The sequence below is a fragment of the Pyxicephalus adspersus genome, chromosome 4, assembly GCF_032062135.1.
Source record: "Pyxicephalus adspersus chromosome 4, UCB_Pads_2.0, whole genome shotgun sequence".
NCBI classification, from domain to species: domain Eukaryota; kingdom Metazoa; phylum Chordata; class Amphibia; order Anura; family Pyxicephalidae; genus Pyxicephalus; species Pyxicephalus adspersus.
The window spans coordinates 100,503,735-100,522,875 of record NC_092861.1 but is presented as its reverse complement, the minus strand read 5'-3'; the positions used below and the strand labels follow the sequence as shown (position 1 = coordinate 100,522,875).

General features: G+C 39.2%; 1 protein-coding gene across 5 annotated transcripts in view; it reads left to right on the top strand.

The window, feature by feature from the left end:
* Nucleotides 1-18,911, top strand: part of EDARADD (EDAR associated via death domain) — a 77,491-nt gene extending 58,580 nt beyond the window's left edge. For 2 of the 5 annotated variants that reach the window (XM_072409162.1, XM_072409161.1), the window contains exons 4-6: nucleotides 14,778-14,863; nucleotides 15,114-15,159; nucleotides 18,397-18,911. In XM_072409162.1, coding sequence (XP_072265263.1) covers nucleotides 14,778-14,863; nucleotides 15,114-15,159; nucleotides 18,397-18,758 — 494 coding nt within the window. In that variant the 3' untranslated portion in view covers nucleotides 18,759-18,911. The other 3 variants (XR_011920410.1, XM_072409160.1, XM_072409163.1) reach the window with 3 other exon arrangements.
* Nucleotides 18,912-19,141: the final 230 nt, after the last annotated feature.

Here is a 19,141-nt window from a genome sequence, read left to right as displayed (position 1 = left end):
ATAGCATTTTGATAGTGTCCTTTAGATATGAAGGCATTTCTATGACAAAAGGTTGCAAATAGGCATCAACCAGTTCATGTAAACCAGTTCATGTAGTACCAGTAGCATGTGAAGCTATAGTATTAATGCCTGAGAAATCATTAGGTGGCCTGTGGGGTTCAGAAATTTGTTTTGGACCTTAGGGAGAATATAAAAAGTAGGGGTTACGGGGTGCTTCATCCAAAGGTAGTCTTTTTGTTTTTATCAATGTTATTGCTTATATATGCGTCCCAGATAATGGAGTGAAATTCATTTTTAAACATCTCTAAAACAGTGGGTGAACATTGCCCCCCTTGTCTGAGGGTTTGATTATAATGTCCTTGTTCGAATTTAGGCTGTACAATGCTTGTACGAATTTAGGCTGGACGATTCTTCATGTCCTTTGTGACATTGAGCCTAGGGAATGAGCTTCTGATTTCAGATTTAAGTATTTTGTTTGTAACTTGATCCACAAAGATTTGTATTCGGGGATTTAGTGATAGTTGAGGATAAAAGCTTGATTTGGGTTTTCTATAGGGAGGGTCAATAGTTTTAGTATGTTCAGGGGGTGTGATGTTTCGGGGAGACTCGTTTTTCATTAATCATTGGAAAAGGTCTTTGAAAACCCTAAAATCCAAAATTTGTAGTCCTTACATGAGTTTTTTTTTTTAAAAAACAATTTTTTTTATAACAAACAGAAATTTGAAATAAAACAGAAATATACCTATAAAAAGTTTGCATTCAGAGTAACTGTTTTGTGTCATCAGCATAATCAAAGTTAAAGAATCGGTAAAGAATTCATTTACTACTATTCATAATACAACATTAGTATTCCTTATTGAGTATTTACCAAATCAAAATATTCTATTGGTGATATACCATGTAGATTACTAAAGTTTCTAATAAATGGAGCCTCTTTCCGAAATTGGTAAGGCTTTATTAAAAAAGGCATGCCACTTACTGAAAAATCGAGTAATTGCAAGATCGCCACCTTGTTGTGCTTCCAGTATTTCCCTATATTATATTTGCGTCAAGACTGTTCTAACTTCGGACAGCATTGGCGGGCTTGGGGAGATCTAAGATGCCCTTATTGCTTTTCTCGCTGCCAACAAGCATATACTAGTCCATCGTTTGGTGCCTCTGCCAACATTCACCCTCCTCCTTACCTCATTACTATCCCCACTACCTATAAGGTTCTTACCCCCTTTCTCTGGCAGTCTATGGAATGCCAGATCCGTTGGCAATAAATTACCCTCTATCCACAATCTTCTCTTCTCTGAATCTCTAAACTTCCTGGCTCTCACTGAAACTTGGCTTTCCTCCTCAGACTCTGCCTCTGCTGCTTCTCTCTCCTATGGAGGCCTGCACTTCACACATAACCATACACCTGGCATTAGAGTAGGGGATGGGTCTTATTCTCTCCCCTAACTGTACATACAGAGTCCTCCTTAACCCGCCCTCCCTCATTTTTACTTCTTGAAGTCCATTCTGTCTTTTCCGCCCCCTACCCCCTATTGTTGCTGTTGTCTACCCCCCCCCCCCCCCCGCCCCCCCGGCCCAGTCTCACAGTTTTTGGACAACTTTGCCTCTTGGCCCACATATTCTTTCCCATAACCTGCCCACCCTCATCTTTGGCGACTTTAATGCTGCAGTGGATGACCTCAACCATCTTTCCTCAGCCAAACTGCTGTCCATTATTTCCTTTGGACAGAACATCAACAGCCCCATACATATCGCTGGACACACTTTAGACCTGTTATTTTCCAAACTCTGCAACCTCACCCACCTTGACAACTCACTATTTCCCCTTTCTGACCACAACCTAATCACCTTCAACCTATCCAACTCTTGACCCCCTTCACCACATCCCATACCTGGTCAATGGCAGAGGGATATAACCTATATATATAACCTGTCCCTCACACTCACTCTCTCCAAAATCACCTCCCCAGATAAAGCTGCCACCCAGTTTAACCACTCTCTTTCCTTGGCTCTGGATAAAGTTGCCCCTGCCACCTTCTGCTACCCCCGCCCTGCCAACCCCTGACCCTGGCACAACAATCACACAAAACATTTACAAAAGACTGTTCATGCAGTTGAGATCCAGTGGAGGGATCTCACCGCTGACTTCATGGACTACAAAGCCAGACTACAACACTTTAACACTGAACTATTACCGAGCAAAATTTTTTCTCCGCTGTCATTTCCCCCCAAGCTTCCAACCCAACGAGCCTATTCTCAACAACTGACTCCCTCTTAAATCCCACACCTGCTCCCCCCACAACTACCATCTCTGCACAAAACATAGCCACCTACTTTAGAGGTAAAATTGACAAAATCAAACATGATGTCTCTGCTCACTGGGCCACTCCAACCATATCCACCCTTTCCACCTGTAAATCATCCCTAACCTCCCTCAGCCCTGTGAATGAAGTCCCCTTTCTTTTCTCATCATCTCCCATCTACTACCTGTCCACTTGATAGAATTCCCTCTGATCTACTCCGTGCCCTCTCCTCCACCCTGGCTCCTGCCCTAACCCAGCTATTCAACCTTTCCCTCTCTACTGGTATTTACCCCTCCGCTTTCAAACATGCCATTATTCTCCCTATCCGGAAAAAAACCCTCACTAGACCCCTCCTTACCTTCTAGCTACCGTCCTATCTCCCTTCTCCCATATGTTTCTAAACTCCTTGAGCGCCTTGTCTTCAAAAGACTCACCGATTACCTGAGCAGCAACTCTCTCTTTGACCCTCTTCAGTCTGGCTTCCGAGCTGCCCATTCCACAGAAACAGCCCTTACTAAAGTGGCCAATGACCTCAATAGAGCTAAATCTCAAGGCAACTTTTCCTTCCTCCTTCTCCTTGATCTTTCTCTGCATTTGACACTGTTGATAACCCCCTTCTAATCCAAATCTTGCGCTTCATTGGTATCAGTGACACTGCTCTCTTTTGGTTTACTTCCTACCTGTCTGACCACTCCTTTCAAGTTTCTTTCAATGGTACTTCCTCCTCTCCAACTCTCTTCCCTGTTGGAGTTCCCCAAGGGTCAGTCCTTGGACCGGTTCTCTTCTCTCTGTCTACCTCCTCACTTGGTAGTCTGATCTCCTCCTTTGACTTACAGTACTATCTGTATGCTGATGACACTCAAATCTATCAGTCCACCCCTGACTTGTCTCCCTCAGTCCTGGACAAGGTTTCATGCTGCTTAACGGCCATATTATCGTGGATGTCTGACAGATTTCTGAAACTCAACCTGAATAAAACCGAACTGATCATCTTCCCCCCTCACATTCCAAATCTCCTCCTGACATATTCCTAACAGGAAACAACACAGTCATTAGCCCCTCCCCTCAGGCACACTGTCCTGGCATCACCTTCGATTCTGCCCTCTCATTTACCCCCCATATTCAGAACATTTCCAGGTCCTGTCACTTTCACCTGCGCAACATCTCCAAAATCCACCCATACTTGTCCCCAGTGACCACCAAACTTCTTGTACACGCATATATTATCTCTCGTCTGGACTACTGCAACATCCTCCTCTCTGGTATTCCACTAACCCGACTCTCTCCTCTACAATTTATTATGAATGCTGCAGCCAGACTCATCCATCCATCAATCCCACCGCTCTTCTTCTGCTGCCTCCCTTCTGCTGTAGTTCCCTTCATTGGCTTCCATTTCACCTGAGAATCAACTTCAAGCTCCTATGCTTTGCCTTTAAATCCCTACACAGCTCTCCCTACACAGTCCAACCTACCTTTCTGACCTGGTAGAAAAATACTCGCCTAGCTGCTCTCTTTCCTCCTCCAATGAACTACTACTGACTTCCTCACTCATAACCTCATTACATGCACGGCTCCAAGACTTTTCTAGAGCTGCTCCCACTCTCTGGAATGGTCTTCCTCATCCTATTTCGCTTGCTCCTACCTTCTGCATTTAAAAGAGCACTAAAAACACACTTTTTCAGACTTGCCTACCCGTCTTCTTCTGTCTTTTAAAACCCTCATAACTTCCCATCACTCCAAATCTCCCCTCCTATTGTGTGAGACTTCCCCCAACTCCTAGTTTGTAAGCTCCTTGGGGCAGGGTCCTCTTCTCCTCCTGTGTCACTGTCTGTAACGGTCTGTCATTTGCTACCCCTATTTAATGTACAGCGCTGCATAAAAATGTTGGCGCTATATAAATCCTGTTTATAATGTTAATAATATTAATTGTAATAAAAATGGTAAACCTGTAAACCTGACACTGTACCAAATTTTAAGAACAGAGTGTTTAAATAGGGGAACTCTGTGGTGGGTTTTCATGAGAACACCAAGATTTCATCCGCAAAAAAGGTGGAGCGTACTTCTTGATTGTGAATTTTAATGCCAAGGAGCCCTTGTGTTTTTTCAATGGCTCTCACCAGTGGCTCCAAAGCTTTTTTAAAAAGAAGTGACGATAGTGGGCTTCCCTGTCGGGTTCCTCACTCTAATGGTATAGACCTTTATAGAAAACCGGGTATAATTATACGTACTATTGGAGCTTTGTACATTTCCAATAATAGTTGGTAAAAGGGTCCTCTCAATCCAATATGACTTAGATCTCGGGGAAGCCATTGCAAATTGACACTATCAAAGACCTTTTCGGCATCAGTGCCCTTCATCACAATATCTTCCACAGAATGTGGCTTAGCCTATTCCAGTACAGCCAAGACTTTCTAAATGTTTGTGACAGCTGATCTGCATTTAACAGAGTGCAGGTGTACTAGTGAGATTTTTTTCGGGAGAAATTTAGCTAGCCTATCCACCATGATTTTGGACAGTACAGTGATACCTCGGCTAACCTGTGGCCCTGCTAACAAATGTTTTTTTTACTGTTTATGGGACTCGGCTAACAAATATGGACTCAGCTAATGAATGTAAAAAATAAAAAAAGCAGGAAGTAATACGCCCAATAACATACTGCATGAAAGTATGTTTGAAAAGTGGGAGAGACGTCGCTTTGATCTATTTAGAGAGGGGCTTCCTGAGTGCCACAGTGAGAAACTCTTCTCACACCAGTGTCACTACGGTGCACACTCAATGTGGCTGTGAATTTGAGAGGTAGGTGTGATTTATAGCATTTATTCTTTACATACAAATGGGGCTTTCCTGCTGCTTGAGTGCAGGTTGGAGGTTCAATGGGGGGAGGAGGGGACTTTGCAGGTGATTTTAAGGACTTAGCTGTTCTGTAACCTCTTGTAACCTTTTAATGACCAAGACAAACTCTGCAGTTTTTTCTTTTGGCATATCAAAGCACAGTTTGTTCCAGAAGTTAATAAATGTCTAGGCTCCATAAAGTTTTTTTTGCTTTGTTTGTGATTAACTCAAAGTGAGGATTTTATACAGTAACTGATACCATGCTGCCTAATAATATGTTGAGACAAACATCTGTCCTAATTGCATTTAGTAAAATTTTGTACCTGATCCCTGCTGTTACTGGGGAAAGCTGTCCATCTCAGCGTTTGGTGAGTTTATGACCTTTTATATTGTGCTTTTTACTATTTTTACAAAAGTTATCTTTAAATTATGGTTAGCATCCAGAACGAATTAAATGTTTTTCTATAGAAACCACAGTGGGAAATCACATTTCGGCTAACAAATGTGATTCCAGAACAAATTATCTTTGTTAGCCGAGGTATCTCTGTATTTTAGCGTCGATATTAATCAGCAAAATAGGCCTGCATGATACTGGGTACAGTGGATCTCTGTCTTTTTTTGGTAATACTTTAATATAAGATTCCGTGCCAGTTGGAAAGTAGTGACCCTCCTGCCACATATCAGTGTATAGATTCTCCAAAGTAGGGGATATGTCTTCTTTCAGCAACTTGTACATTCAATTGTATACCTGTCTGGGCTTTGCCCGTGGACATGCGACCTATAGTGGCCGTTATTTCCTCTACCGTGTTAGGTGAATTCAAATTGTCCAAGTGGGATTGTTTCATTCTTAGGGATGCTGCTATTGCTAAGAAATTCACTGCCAACTTGCTCATGGGAGTGGCTAGCTGCATATAGTGCAGGGATGTGGGATGTGGCATATGTATTAGAATTGCTTGAGAACATATTTTTCAACATTTGGCCAGCATTAATTCTATTTAGCTGCATATAGCGTTTAATAATAGGAGGCAAACACATCCACCACCTGTTTAGGATAAGAAACCTGTGTCCCCTCCTTTGTAAACACTGATGATAAATGTTTGTTAATTGAAAGTGGTCTAACTAGATTCGCCATCATCTTTCCTAATTAATTGCCAAACTTATGGTATTTCAGATCTATACCAGTTAGAATAGAATTAGGATTAAATTGGGCTGTATATAGTTTGTTCAAAGCTTCTGAATATTGCAAGTATGTCTTACATTTCCTATATACAGTAAACACAACTATCTTGCCTCTCAGGAATGCTTTGCCTGCCTCCCAGTAAAGGATTTGATCAGTAGAATGCATTGCATTAGTAGTAGTTTATTCTAGCCATGCCGCCTTTATGGTGGCTTGAAATTTCTGTATCTTGATATAAATAAGAGGGAAAGCGCCAAAGAAAGGCTTCACCTCTAGGAAAAGCATCTCAAACATATGGTAATATCGGTGTATGATCCGATACCACCATAGGATGTATTTCTGTAAAGTCCACATAAGGCAATAAAGCTTCCGAGCAGAAGTGATAATCCAATCTCGTTTGTGAAGCATGAACACTAGAATAAAAAGTGTATTGTTTCCCAGTGGGTACCTTTGTCACCACACATCCTGTTTTTGTATAGCTTGAGCAAAATCATTTAAGTGCGTGTGGGAGATTTTTGTTGGATAAATTTTCCTGGGCAATCCTCCTATCCTCCATGCACATAACTGTGTTAAAATCTCCTCCTACAATTTTATAAGGACTCCGATCTTTAGCTATTCTTTTAGAAATTTCCTGAAAAAAAGGAAAGTGTAGGGGAGTTCGGAGTATAATTATTATACAGATGTAAAATTTTATCATGAAGTTCCAGTTCCAAACTAACAATTCTCCCTTCCTGATCATGTGTGGAAGAACGAACCCATCCTGGAAAACGCCTTTGTAACAGGTATGACTACACCTGCTTTATGCCCCATTGCTTGGAATCCAAAAACTTCACCCACCCATAGATTTTGCATTCGATGAAAATCAGTGGTTTCTAAATGTGTTTCTTGGAGCATGGCCACATCTGTTTTACGCCTTTTTCAACTGATGCAGAATCTGCATCCTTTTATTAGGGGATCGCAACCCCTTCACATTCCAAGACCCTATTTGCATAGATGGGTGTCAGATAGGATATAGGGAAACCTCCCTTTCTGAGACATAAAACAAACTTGGAATTCAAAGAGGACAGCCCCACAAAGAATTGTCCAAGCATTAACAACCAAATCTACCATGAATTCAACCATATGGTCTGGTTTAGTAAATTTATTGCATAAAACACATTCGAGCATCTTATGGGTTTCAAAGGGATGGCAGCCCCCCTCCCCCTAATAAAATAGGAGAGAGCCCATCCGAGCAACCACTCTCAGTGCTGAGCTCTGAATATGGTAAAACATACAAAAACAAAAACAAAGAAAAAAACTACAATACAAGATGCTGAAAATAAAAGGATACAAAGAACACAATGTCCACTTAGGGATGGACCTTCCTTTTTTCCTCAGGTAGAAAGGTTTCCATTATCAGAAAAATAAACATTTGGTAAACCAGAATTATGAATATGGTGTTATAACAGTACCTCGCATTAGGAAGTGTTCTCTCTCTTGTGGGAAAGTTGCAGTACTTGAACTGCGGCTTCATCTTCATCTGCCAAAACATCTACCTTTATCTTGCACTCCCAAAATTCAGGCCTTCTGCTTGAGTTAGTCCCATCATAACCGTGGGGGGTCATCATACTCATTTTTTTCTTTGTTGCTTCTATCTGGTTTGTAATGTTGTCTAAGTTGTTGAGCTTTTTTGGTGTTGATTTTGTCCATTGTGCATTTCAATTTTGGTGGCGGCAAGCTCTTTTCTTTAAAAAATTCTTTTGGCGATGGCGTCGCAAGAGGTGAGGAAGATCTGGGACATAACCCAGAAACGGTATCCTGAAGAAAGGCCTCCGCTTCTTCCCAAGATATGAATGTATGGTTTTGCCCTTCTGAATCACCAACATGAATAAGCCAATGTGAAACAAATCTTGCGTTTAAAGAGTTCTGGGCACACTGTATAAAACAGCTTTCGTTTGCGAGTAACTTCTTCTGAATAGTCAGCGAACAGAATAACAGTATTGTCTTCCAGAAAAAGATGGCGCTGGCCCCTAAAGGCTTGCAAAAATTTTGATTTATTATTGTAATCCAAAAAGCGCACTATAACCAGTCTAGCATATAGTTACATAGTAGGTTAGGTTGAAAAAAAGACCATCAAGTTCAACCACTAGGTAAATAAACATATCCTTGATATAAAAACCCATAAGACAAAGTTGTTCCTGAGGAAGACAAAAAAAAAAACCCTGGTACAATTTGCTTCAACAGGGGGAAAAAAAATTCCTTCCTGATTCCATGAGGCAATCGGATGTTCCCTGGATCAATAGCTATTTTTACTTTAAAGCCTTAATACCCAGTTATATTCTGTACTTCTAGAAAAGCATCCAGCTTTTTCTTAAAGCAATCTATAGTAGCTGCTGAAACCACTTCCTGAGGGAGCCGATTCCAGATTTTCACAGACTTTACAGTGAAGAATCCCTTCCTTATCCGGAGCTTAAACTTTTTTTCCTCCAGAATAATGGGGAAGAGAGTTCTCTATATGGACCGTTTATATATTTTTACAGGGTGATCATATCCCCCTTAAACGTCTCTTCTCAAGGTAGAATAGATTCAGTTCAGCTAATCTCTCCTCATAGCTGAGCTCCTCCATTCGTTTTATTCATTTAGTTTCCCTTCTCTGCACTCTCTCCACTTCCACAATGTCCATTTTGTGAACTGGTGCCCAAAACTGGACTGCATATTCCAGATGTGGTCTGACCAATGCTTTGTACAGGGGCAGGATAATGTCACAATCTCTGCAGTCTATTCCTCTTTTTATACAAGAAAGTACTTTACTAGCTTTAGATTTTGCAGCTTGGCATTGCATGCTGTTATTAAGTCTATGATCTACCCCCAGATCCTTTTCCATTTCTGACCTCTCCAAATGTATTCCCTCTAGACAGTATGAAGCATGCATGTTGTTAGCCCCCAAGTGCATATTTTACATTTATCTATAATATATGTCATTTTCCACTTGGCTGCCCATTCAAACAGTACATCCAGGTCTGCTTGTAGATTATAGACATCCTGTATGGACTTAATTCCATTACATAGTTTGGTGTTATCTGTACACAGAAATGGTACTTTTAATCCCAAACTCTATATCATTTATAAAGATGTTAAACAGTAAAGGTCCCAAAACTGAACCCTGGGGTACACCACTAATACCTTAGACCATTCAGAGTATGAATCATTAATTACAACTCTCTGGATGCAATATCTTCCAGTTCTCTATCCATTTACAGATTGACTTGTCTAAACCTATCGACCCTAACTTGCATATTAACCGTCCGTGGGGTACAGTGTCAAATGCTTTAGCAAAGTCCAAGTACACTATATCAACCGCTATTCCACTATCTACCTGTTTACTTACTTCTTCATAAAAAGAGAGTAAATTTATTTGACAACTTCTGTCTTTCTTGAAGCCATGCTGACTATCACCTATAGTATTATTTTCTAGCAGAAACTCCTTTATGTGGTTCTTTATCAAACTCTCTAAGACCTTTCCAACTATGGACGTTAAACTAACGGGTCTATAGTTACCTGGTAATGGCTTTGCTCCCTTTTTGAAGATAGGAACCACTTACGCCAATCCATCAGTACTATGCCAGTAACTAAAGAGTCTGTATAAATTAGAAATAATGCTTTGAAATAACTGAGCTCAGCTCTTTAAGGACACGTGGATGTAATCTATCAGGTCCTGGTGCTTTATCAACCTTAATTTTTCCCAGCTGTTTCTCAATCATATCAATTCTGAGCCATTGTGACTCATTTATGGCAGTGACATTGCTATTATGAATTTGGACACGAGCTCTGCCATTTTCCTTCGTATACACAGAGCTAAAAAAAAAAAAAAGTTTAGTAAATCTGCCTTGTCTTTATCCCCAGTTACCAACCCAGCGACATCCTTTAAGGGGCCTACATGCTCAGCTCTGATCTTTTTCCTATTAATATATTTGAAAATTTTTTGGGGATTTGCCTTAAGTCCTAGGGTGTTGCAAAATTCCTTTGCAATCAGTCTTTCATTTTGAAGTTTTGCAAATTTTATCTCCTTTTTACATATTGAAACATTCCCATTTCTGTTCTGTGTTCTTTGAGGACAATATTGTCTCCTAGTCCAAGTCACATAGAGCCGCCCTTAATAATGGAAAATGTGCTCTCTTAAAATTACATGTTTTTATCTTGCCTGTTTTTGCTTCCTGTTTACAGCTTACATTAAATGAAATCATAATATGGTCACTGCTACCAGATTCTCTTTTTTTCACATGTGTTATAAGCTCTGCATTGAAAGAACTAGGTTCAGCAGAGTATCATTTCTAGTTAGGGCTTCTATAAACTATACCCCTAAATCTTTCCCCTAGCACAACAGACCCCCTTTCATTTAGATGCAAACCATCTCTGGCATACAGGTTGTACCCCAATGAAAAGTCAGTCCTGTGCTCTATGAACCCAAACCCTTCCCTTCTACACCAGGACTAAAGCCATAAGTATTATGAACTGTAGTATATAGATCTTTACAAAAATCTCAAAAGATCTATACTATTTGTTTAGGATCCTGCGCCTTGCCCATCTCTTACTGCCCCTGGGGTCTAAGTTAAAGTCACCACCTAAAAGAACAACTATGAGGTAATGTATGTATAAGCTCAAGCACCTTCCCTAAAAAATAAAGTTGGGTGGAGTTTGGTGCATGTTACATAAAATTAGCACTACAGAATCCACATTACCATGGAGTATGACATATCAATATTCAGGGTCTTTAATGGATTTTGAATATACAAAGGGAACCTTGACCATAACAAGATAAGCACCGCTAGAGATTTTTTGTTGTTAGTTGAAGTTGCGTACACAGTAGGGGAATATAGGCTATAGGAACTAGGATGTGCTAGGAGGAATGCAACATCATCTCACTGACGCTTACATTCCTGAAGGGCCAGATGGCGCTTAGATGGGGAGGTCAACCCCTTGACGTTTAAAGAAATAAGCATGGAAGGATGAAAGAAACTTAAGCATGTGCTACTGTAAATGACAATTACTGAACAACCAACTGACACATGTGCAAGTTCCTGTACCAAAGTAAACATCTGCCTATGAAGCCTGAAAGTAATCTCCCTCTTAACAATACTCATATTGATCATTGTATTATAGAGAAACCCCATGGAGAGGCTGACAACCGGCATAAGCAAATCTGGAGTGCAGGCCAGTATGAGAACTCAGCTAACACATGTCTGCAGCCAGCGCAGAATCTCTTTATGATTTTGCATCAGTTTCAAAGTTCTTCTCAGAAGTACAATAGCACCATATTCTAAGATATTGTCTGTAAGCAAAGCTTTTAATAAGAAATTTGAGATGTGCACTTGAAGCATGTAAAATCGTGTTCCAAGCTATTTTTTTGCAATATAGCGTAGTAGGGATCCTGTTGTTTTTAATTTTTTTTGTAGTTAATGGATTGTAGATATTGAAAAAAGTTGTCATTCACAGATCCTTTTCATAATAGGAGGATGTCATCAATGTAGCACCACATGCCATGATATATTCCTTAAATTTTTCCATGTTTCTGTCTGAAAAAATGTCTCTCTCCCAACCTCCTAAGTAGAGATTGGCATAGGACGGGGCGCATTTAGTGCCCATCCCTACTCCCTGTATTTGCAAAAACAGTTGGTCTTTTTATATAAATGGTGTCAATGAATAATGTAAAGTGCATATTAATTTTTATATTCATATCAGACAGATGATCATAAATATTATGCTCTGTCACAGCATCATCAGCATTATTTTCAACACTTCAACACTAATGCTCCCATCTCCCCTGAAGAAGCTTATATGGCAAAACACGTAGGGATTAAGTCGACATTATCTATATACTATATGTAATTGTCAAAACAATTATGAACCTTCTTCTTTGTTAATAAATTTATGGATACTGGAATTTTTTAGTATAAGCATATTGTGTATCTATGCAATAAATGACCTTGTTTAAGTTAAATTAAAATTCTTTCTGGCCTCACACCCTATCATTTTCTTCTGTTTTCTTTACACACTATTTGATATTTTAGCATTGGTCATCCACAACTGCAACAAGTGGTGAAAGCTTTTTACCTTAAATCTAAATGCAGCACAGTAGAACAAATGACCAGAAATCAAAAACAGCAGTATAAGTGAAAGCATGGGTACATAGTATAACACAGTAAACATTGTAAAATTGATGCTGAGCCTGATGCAATTGCCAAGGGGGAATACAATGTACAGGTAAATATAGCATGCTTAAGCTACAAAAAGAAGCAACTCCCCCTTCCCTGTATTGTAAGCAGCTCAATTAGCAGACAACCAAGTGTCCCCAAACTATACCCATCAATAAGGTACCACACACAAAAACAATTAAAATGCGTAACCAATCAAAGGTCTAAACGGGGAAAGTAGTAGTAGTAGCAGCAAAGAAAGAAAGGAATATATACAATGATAGAAACAATAGCAAAAAGGTAGCAGGTTTAAAGGACAAGGAAAAAGTCAATGAAAATGTGGTGAGCTCAAAACGAGAGTCTGAGAGAACTAGACAGTCAACACATATCAGTCGAAGTCCAAAGATAAATAATGCATGATCCAGGCCTCCCACAATTTGCAAAGTATTTCCACAAAGGCAACAGCTTTTCATCTGTAAGATACCAGGAAATCTTGCTTTTAACATGGCATATCGAAGGATCAGTAAACCCCCAGGCTTTGGCCTACATCTGTTTGGCCACTGTGAAAATAAAGGCGAGTAGCCGAAACTTGTTTAACCGAAAAAGGTTTAACATTTAAAAGTACTATCCTGGGATCTTTGGGTATAGATTTTCTCAGGATTTTTGGCTAGTCAAATTAAACAAATATTCCTAAATTTGCTGTCTTCCTTGTATAGGGAACATGCCAGGAGGATGTTTACTTACATTGTGGGTGGTAATTGTGGGTGCCTTTTCTATACTAGTTTGTAAATGAATGTGTGTGTGTGTGTGTGTATATATATATAGATATATATATATATGTGTGTATATTTTACAATAAACAACTATTTACAGTGGATTGTTCTTGGAGTTTGGCAGACTATTGTAGGTAGAGCAGATGCAATCCTTAATAATAATGTGCATAGAAGGACCCAGTGCTAAACTAGAATGGGTTTTAAATCTTTCCACATTATTGTGATTTTCCAGGACTTTCGTTTCAAGTTTCAAGCTTTTAGTAGGAAAATTACAGAGTACAAAAAAAAAACATAGTATACTAATACAGGAGTCAACTTCACACAAACAGTGTGTGGTTATCATATACCAATTAATATAGAGTAAAACATCAGCAATGAACACATTTTCGTATAAACCTGTTTTGCATATTCTGTACATGTTAGCAGAAACTGCCATTGAGCAGGTTGGAAGCGCTGGGGAATTGTGTGGAAGCCCCGGCCTCATGTCAGCATTGTTTAATAGAACAATGAGAGAGAAGCAATAAGGAAAGGATAAAAAAAAAAAAGAAGAGAAGGGGGTTTGATGGGGATGTGAGAAATATGTGTATTCATGTTGCTGGAAATGTAATTTCTTCCATACATCAGCCAACATGTTTGTCTAAAGCAGGTCTACCATAGCTCTGGAAATGGAATCAGTGGGAGGATCTGTACCTGGATCTCCAGTCTTTTTCTCTTCAGCCTAGGCACTAGAGAAATGTCCCCAAACAGTATTAGTTTACCACTGGTGTGCCGATTAATCAGTTGAATCAAATTTGAGAAAAAGGGTATCTGTCAATTATTTAGGGTATAAAAGGATGCTATGGTCACTTTTACATCATATAGCTGTCCCACTAAAATTAGGAATCTCCCTTATGGATCTGAGATCTGGTGGTCTAGCATAAAAGGGGGCAGTTTAGCGGAACCCTATGAAGACACTGCGCAGGTGTGAGATCGGGTGACAAAGCCACTGTGAAGGGGAAAAAAAGAAAGCTGATCTCACTGTGCATGCATCTCTTTGCCCTAGAAGGAAAAATGCCCCTTCTGTGCATGCCTGAGATTAGAGAGCAGAAGGAGCAGCTGGAGCCTTCCAGGCTGCATGGCGTAGGTATCCCGGGCAGCTCTGCGCTTTCATTAAGTCTTGATCGCCGCGGCACCTTTTTGCGCTTTAAAAAAACATTTTTTTTACCTTACGTAGAAGCTTTGTCTACGCTTCTATGTAAAATAAAAGAGTTGAGCTTAGGTCGGTGTAGTTCCCATTCCTAGTTTGTTCCAGCTCAACTCAAATGTAAATATAAAGTGTTAACTGGTATACTATACATGGTATTGTACAATTTCCCTGTTTAATATAAGCAGTACTGGATTTTTTGGTATTTTTTTTTAATTATGTGTAACAAAAATATTAACTTAGTTTTGAATGAACCTAATATAAAAGTTGCAAATGGTGTACTTTTTATGATATTGTAGATGTACATTAAAGGCAGAGTGCTGATCTATTCTTTTGTAGCTGACGCATGCTCAAGAAGTGATGTCCTGGTGGAACAAGCTGATTCTACTTTAGCTCCAATACCAGATTCAGACAGAATAAAGCAGGTCAGAATATGTTCATTTTTTCTGTCCATTCATTTAAAAATTTGTGTTTTTTTTATTTTTTCTTGTGGTTGGGCTGGCACTGACTCTAGTCCAACATTAACTGCTGATCAACTAGTAAAGTTACTGAGGTTTTGCAGAAACGTAGCACTCGCAAGTAAGTGCTCTTTTATTTTGGTTTCTTTGCATTGAACATTAAACTTCAAATTAGGTAATGCAAGTAGGTAAACCTATGTTTTTTATACCTTTTCAGCCAGAAGACAATGATTGGCCAGTGACTAGTATACATGCTCTATCTGGTAAGCTTGCATTTAACTGTATAGTACAAAGTTCAACCATTCAGATCTGCTTTCTTTAATTTAGCCTGTTACATATGTATTGCTTCTTTTTTTTCTTTCTATAGTTTTTTGTTATATTTTAGAATGATTAGGGTATGTAAATAATATCTAAAACCCTTAAAATAAAGCTAAAATTAGCTTTGCACTTTTAACCTTAGATTAGCTTCATACTTGGTCTCAACAATGAAATTTTAACCTTAACCTAACTCTAAACTATAGTGCAGGGCAAACCTGTTTGGTGTAGATAAAGTACTGGTTAAAAAAACTTTTCAAATGTGTATTTTGCCATCTGTTTCTTAATAAAAATATAAATAAATGTCCCATCACTTCCTGAAGGGACAAAAGAAAGTGAAATATAATTTAAAATAATTAGGGTTCTGGGATCAATGATGATATAACTCCTGTCCATTTGCACATTACTTATGTCACTCTCAGCCCCATTCTTTGCAAAGACTTTGCATGTTGGCCAAAAACACTGTGTGATAATTAAGTTTAGTAAAACAAGAGTTGAAAATCCAGAACAACAACTGGTGCAAGTTGTCACAAAGTAAATACATTGTTACAATGTACACTTCTTTGGTTAAAGTGTATGTAAACCCTAAAGCTGCGTACACACGGCAAATTTTTCTCGCCCGATAATCGGTATCGGCCAATTATCGGGCGAAAATCTGCCGTGTGTACAGTCGGTCGTCGTCCATCGTCCGACGACCGTCCTGGCGGATCCATGGACGATGGACGACGACCGATCCTAATGAAAGGGAAGGGGAGAGCGCGCAGCAGGGTGCCGCTCCGTCACTCTCCCCCTCCCCTCTCCATAGAGCATGAACGGTGCTGTATGTACAGCATCGTTCATGCATCCTGCAGTCTAATTGCAGGTGTGTACGCAGCTTAACAATGAACATCTCTTATTTAGCCCTTTTGATTTGTTAAATATAAATATCTCTTCCATAGTTCACAACAACAGCATCTTTAAGGGAGCATTAAAGTAATGACTGATAAATATCTATTTTGAAGCCCAAAGCTCCAAAGAAACATTAAAATATTATACAGTTGACAACCGAAAATCTGTTCATCGATAATCCGGTTCCTTCAATTTTCAGGCATGAATATCGCATTTTCAATACAGGGACTGTAGTACACTGTTTGGCCACCTAGGTTTTGATCGCACTGTTCTGCAGAAACAGCTGTTAGGTCTTGCTTGCTACACTAAATACATGCTGAGATGTCCCTGCTGCCTGCTCTCCGGAACTGTGCCAGATGTCCGTGGGTGCTGCGAGAAGAAGGCTGGCCTGTGTGTGGAGATAAGTAAAACTTTCAAAATCCAGAATTTTCGAAAATCTGGCACTTCTTAGGTCCGGAGGTTGACGGATTTTTGAATGTCAACTGTGATTTAATATATAACATTTACTGAACTAAGCTTAATAAAACGTTTATTCATAAATATAACAAAGAAAATATGTAAAAAGTAATACTCCTGTATATGCACAGGGAGGGTCTGTACTTGAAATTAGGAAAATCTAGCTATGTAGTAGAGCTTGAAGCAGAATTCTCATAGAACAAAAATAACCTACATTCTGGTAAAAAGTTCTTGATCCATCCACAAACCAAGCGGAGCTAGTCCTGGGGTCTCAGCTTCTCTTTTCTTCCAAGTGTTTGCCGTCCGATGCTGTCTTCTGTAATCCGGGTTCTTCTTCATGTCACCCAAACTTGCCCAGCAAAGGCACAAGATTGGGGATGTGTCAGGAAAGCCCCTTATAACACGTGCTTGATTTTCAACATGCATAGACGGAGAAACCCACAGCCCTCTGTGGTATGTGATGCAAGTATACCAGGAGGCTGCGGGTTCTCTATCAGTCTGTACCGCCAAGCTGGAAGAGGGAAGTGACCTCCCCAGAAAATATAAAAAACAGTAGTCAGTAATCGTTAACAAAGAGTGTATTGATCAGTAGTTTGTAGTATGGGGTTCTGTAGTATTTCAGGTGGAACACAATCAGTCCATATAATTAAAATTTTAAAGCAGGGTGCAGGGGTTCAGTAGTCAGTGATGTATAATATAAGATGGTGTTCAAGGGTCAGTCAGGGTCATGTACAGAAATCAATGTTGTAGTAGTATGCAGAGTGCAGATGTCAGTGGATTGCACTGAAGATGGCAGAAGTCAGAAGTATGAAGTGCAGAGGTAAGTGGTCACTAATGCAAAGTTCAGGGGTCAGTAGTATGTAAAGAAGAATAAAGTGGTAATTAGTAACACAGAATTTAGAACCTAGTAGTATGTAACAGGGGTCAGTTACCCTGGCAAGTCAGCAAATCAGAGGTTAGGAGTATGTAATGTAATATCCCATCCCACAGATTTTTTCCCTCATCCCTCCCCCTAGCAAACAAAAAAAAAAAAGCTCCTGAAAAACTCTGCCCTACAAATTTATCTTACACCTGAGAAAAACTTATTTGAGCTGTGCTGTGTTTGGTGGTGCCTCACACTAGAAAAGGAACTGTGTTTGGACTATAGAACACCTCTGTATTCATTGCATAACATTGATGTTTGTGATAACACTTAATGATTGGTAGGATTAACAGGCATTTCATGTTCCTACATCACACAAAGTGCCGGGGACAAAAAACTAATTTTTAAGGTTTACATACACACTTTTTGCACACTAATTTGAATTAGCAGTTTAAAAAATGGGCATTCTTTAGTAGTGTAAATTATTTGTGTTTTACTTTATATATATTTCAACCCTGACATATACTATCTCATCATTGATTAGGTCCAATTGTGAGCAAATATTTAATTTCCTGCTCAGAAAATATTGCCTACATTGGGCACCCTAAAGTGATGAAGACCAATATATTTAGTCAGATATGAAGACTGATACAGTTAAGGCTTGCCAACTTTGAATACTACTGGTTTCCTGGAATATTTTGAGCACCTTTGTCTATTGTGCTTGTTCTTATTTTTTTGGAGAAACCAGAGCCCATCCTCTGATTTTCTGTTGCTCTTTCCATTTTGATGGTAAGTTGGAAGAAATTTTTTTTGCCTATACTAAATATAGCCAAGAATATTTCTAATCAACAACTCCTTTCTCTCCAAGTTCAGAACTAATATACACTTTAGAAAAATCACCATCGCCTTCCCATATATGTATAATTCTGTGTTGTTCTTTACAATCAGTGGTCACATGCTTCTATGTAATTGTTTACAGACTTGACCAATTCCTATAAGGAAAGCAACTCAATACCAACAATAAGTGACTTGCTAGATGATGAGGATCTTCTATATACCCTGAAGATTAAATTGGATCCTTGCCATCCCACTGTTAAAAACTGGAGGAACTTTGCAAGCAAATGGGGCATGAATTACGATGAGCTTTGCTTTCTAGAGCAGAAGTCTGGAACTCAAAGTCCTACTATTGAATTCCTGCTTCGTAACAGTGAAAGGACTGTGGAACAGCTGATAGACCTGTGTAAACTATACAAAAGGCTAGATGTTCAAAAAGTGTTGCTAAAATGGGTCAGTGTTGATTGGCCAAAGAGGGTGCATAACATTTACAGGAGCAGCGTGTAATTAAGAATTGTTTTAGATTACTGCCATTTTTAAACATTAAATAATCCATACTTTGGCATTATAATTTATGTTGTGGTCCTTTGCTAAATTGTAATGTAAATCCAATTACATTTGTATTAAACGAAAAAGTAACACAGAGGTAATTGAACAGAATTTGTATTGTGGTGGTGGCTTTTTATTTCTTTTGATAATTGTTTATTTCAATGAATTTGTGTAAATATTTAGGTGAAGTTTGCTGATTTGATTTTTAAAACTGCTAGCTCTAGGACCATTACCATTATCCTTGCATCAATATGTAGTGAGTGATTAGCTCATGCAGCCACTGAAGTCTAAAAACTCCAAAACTCCTGTCCTTTATTATTGTTTCTAATCACTGACTCGAT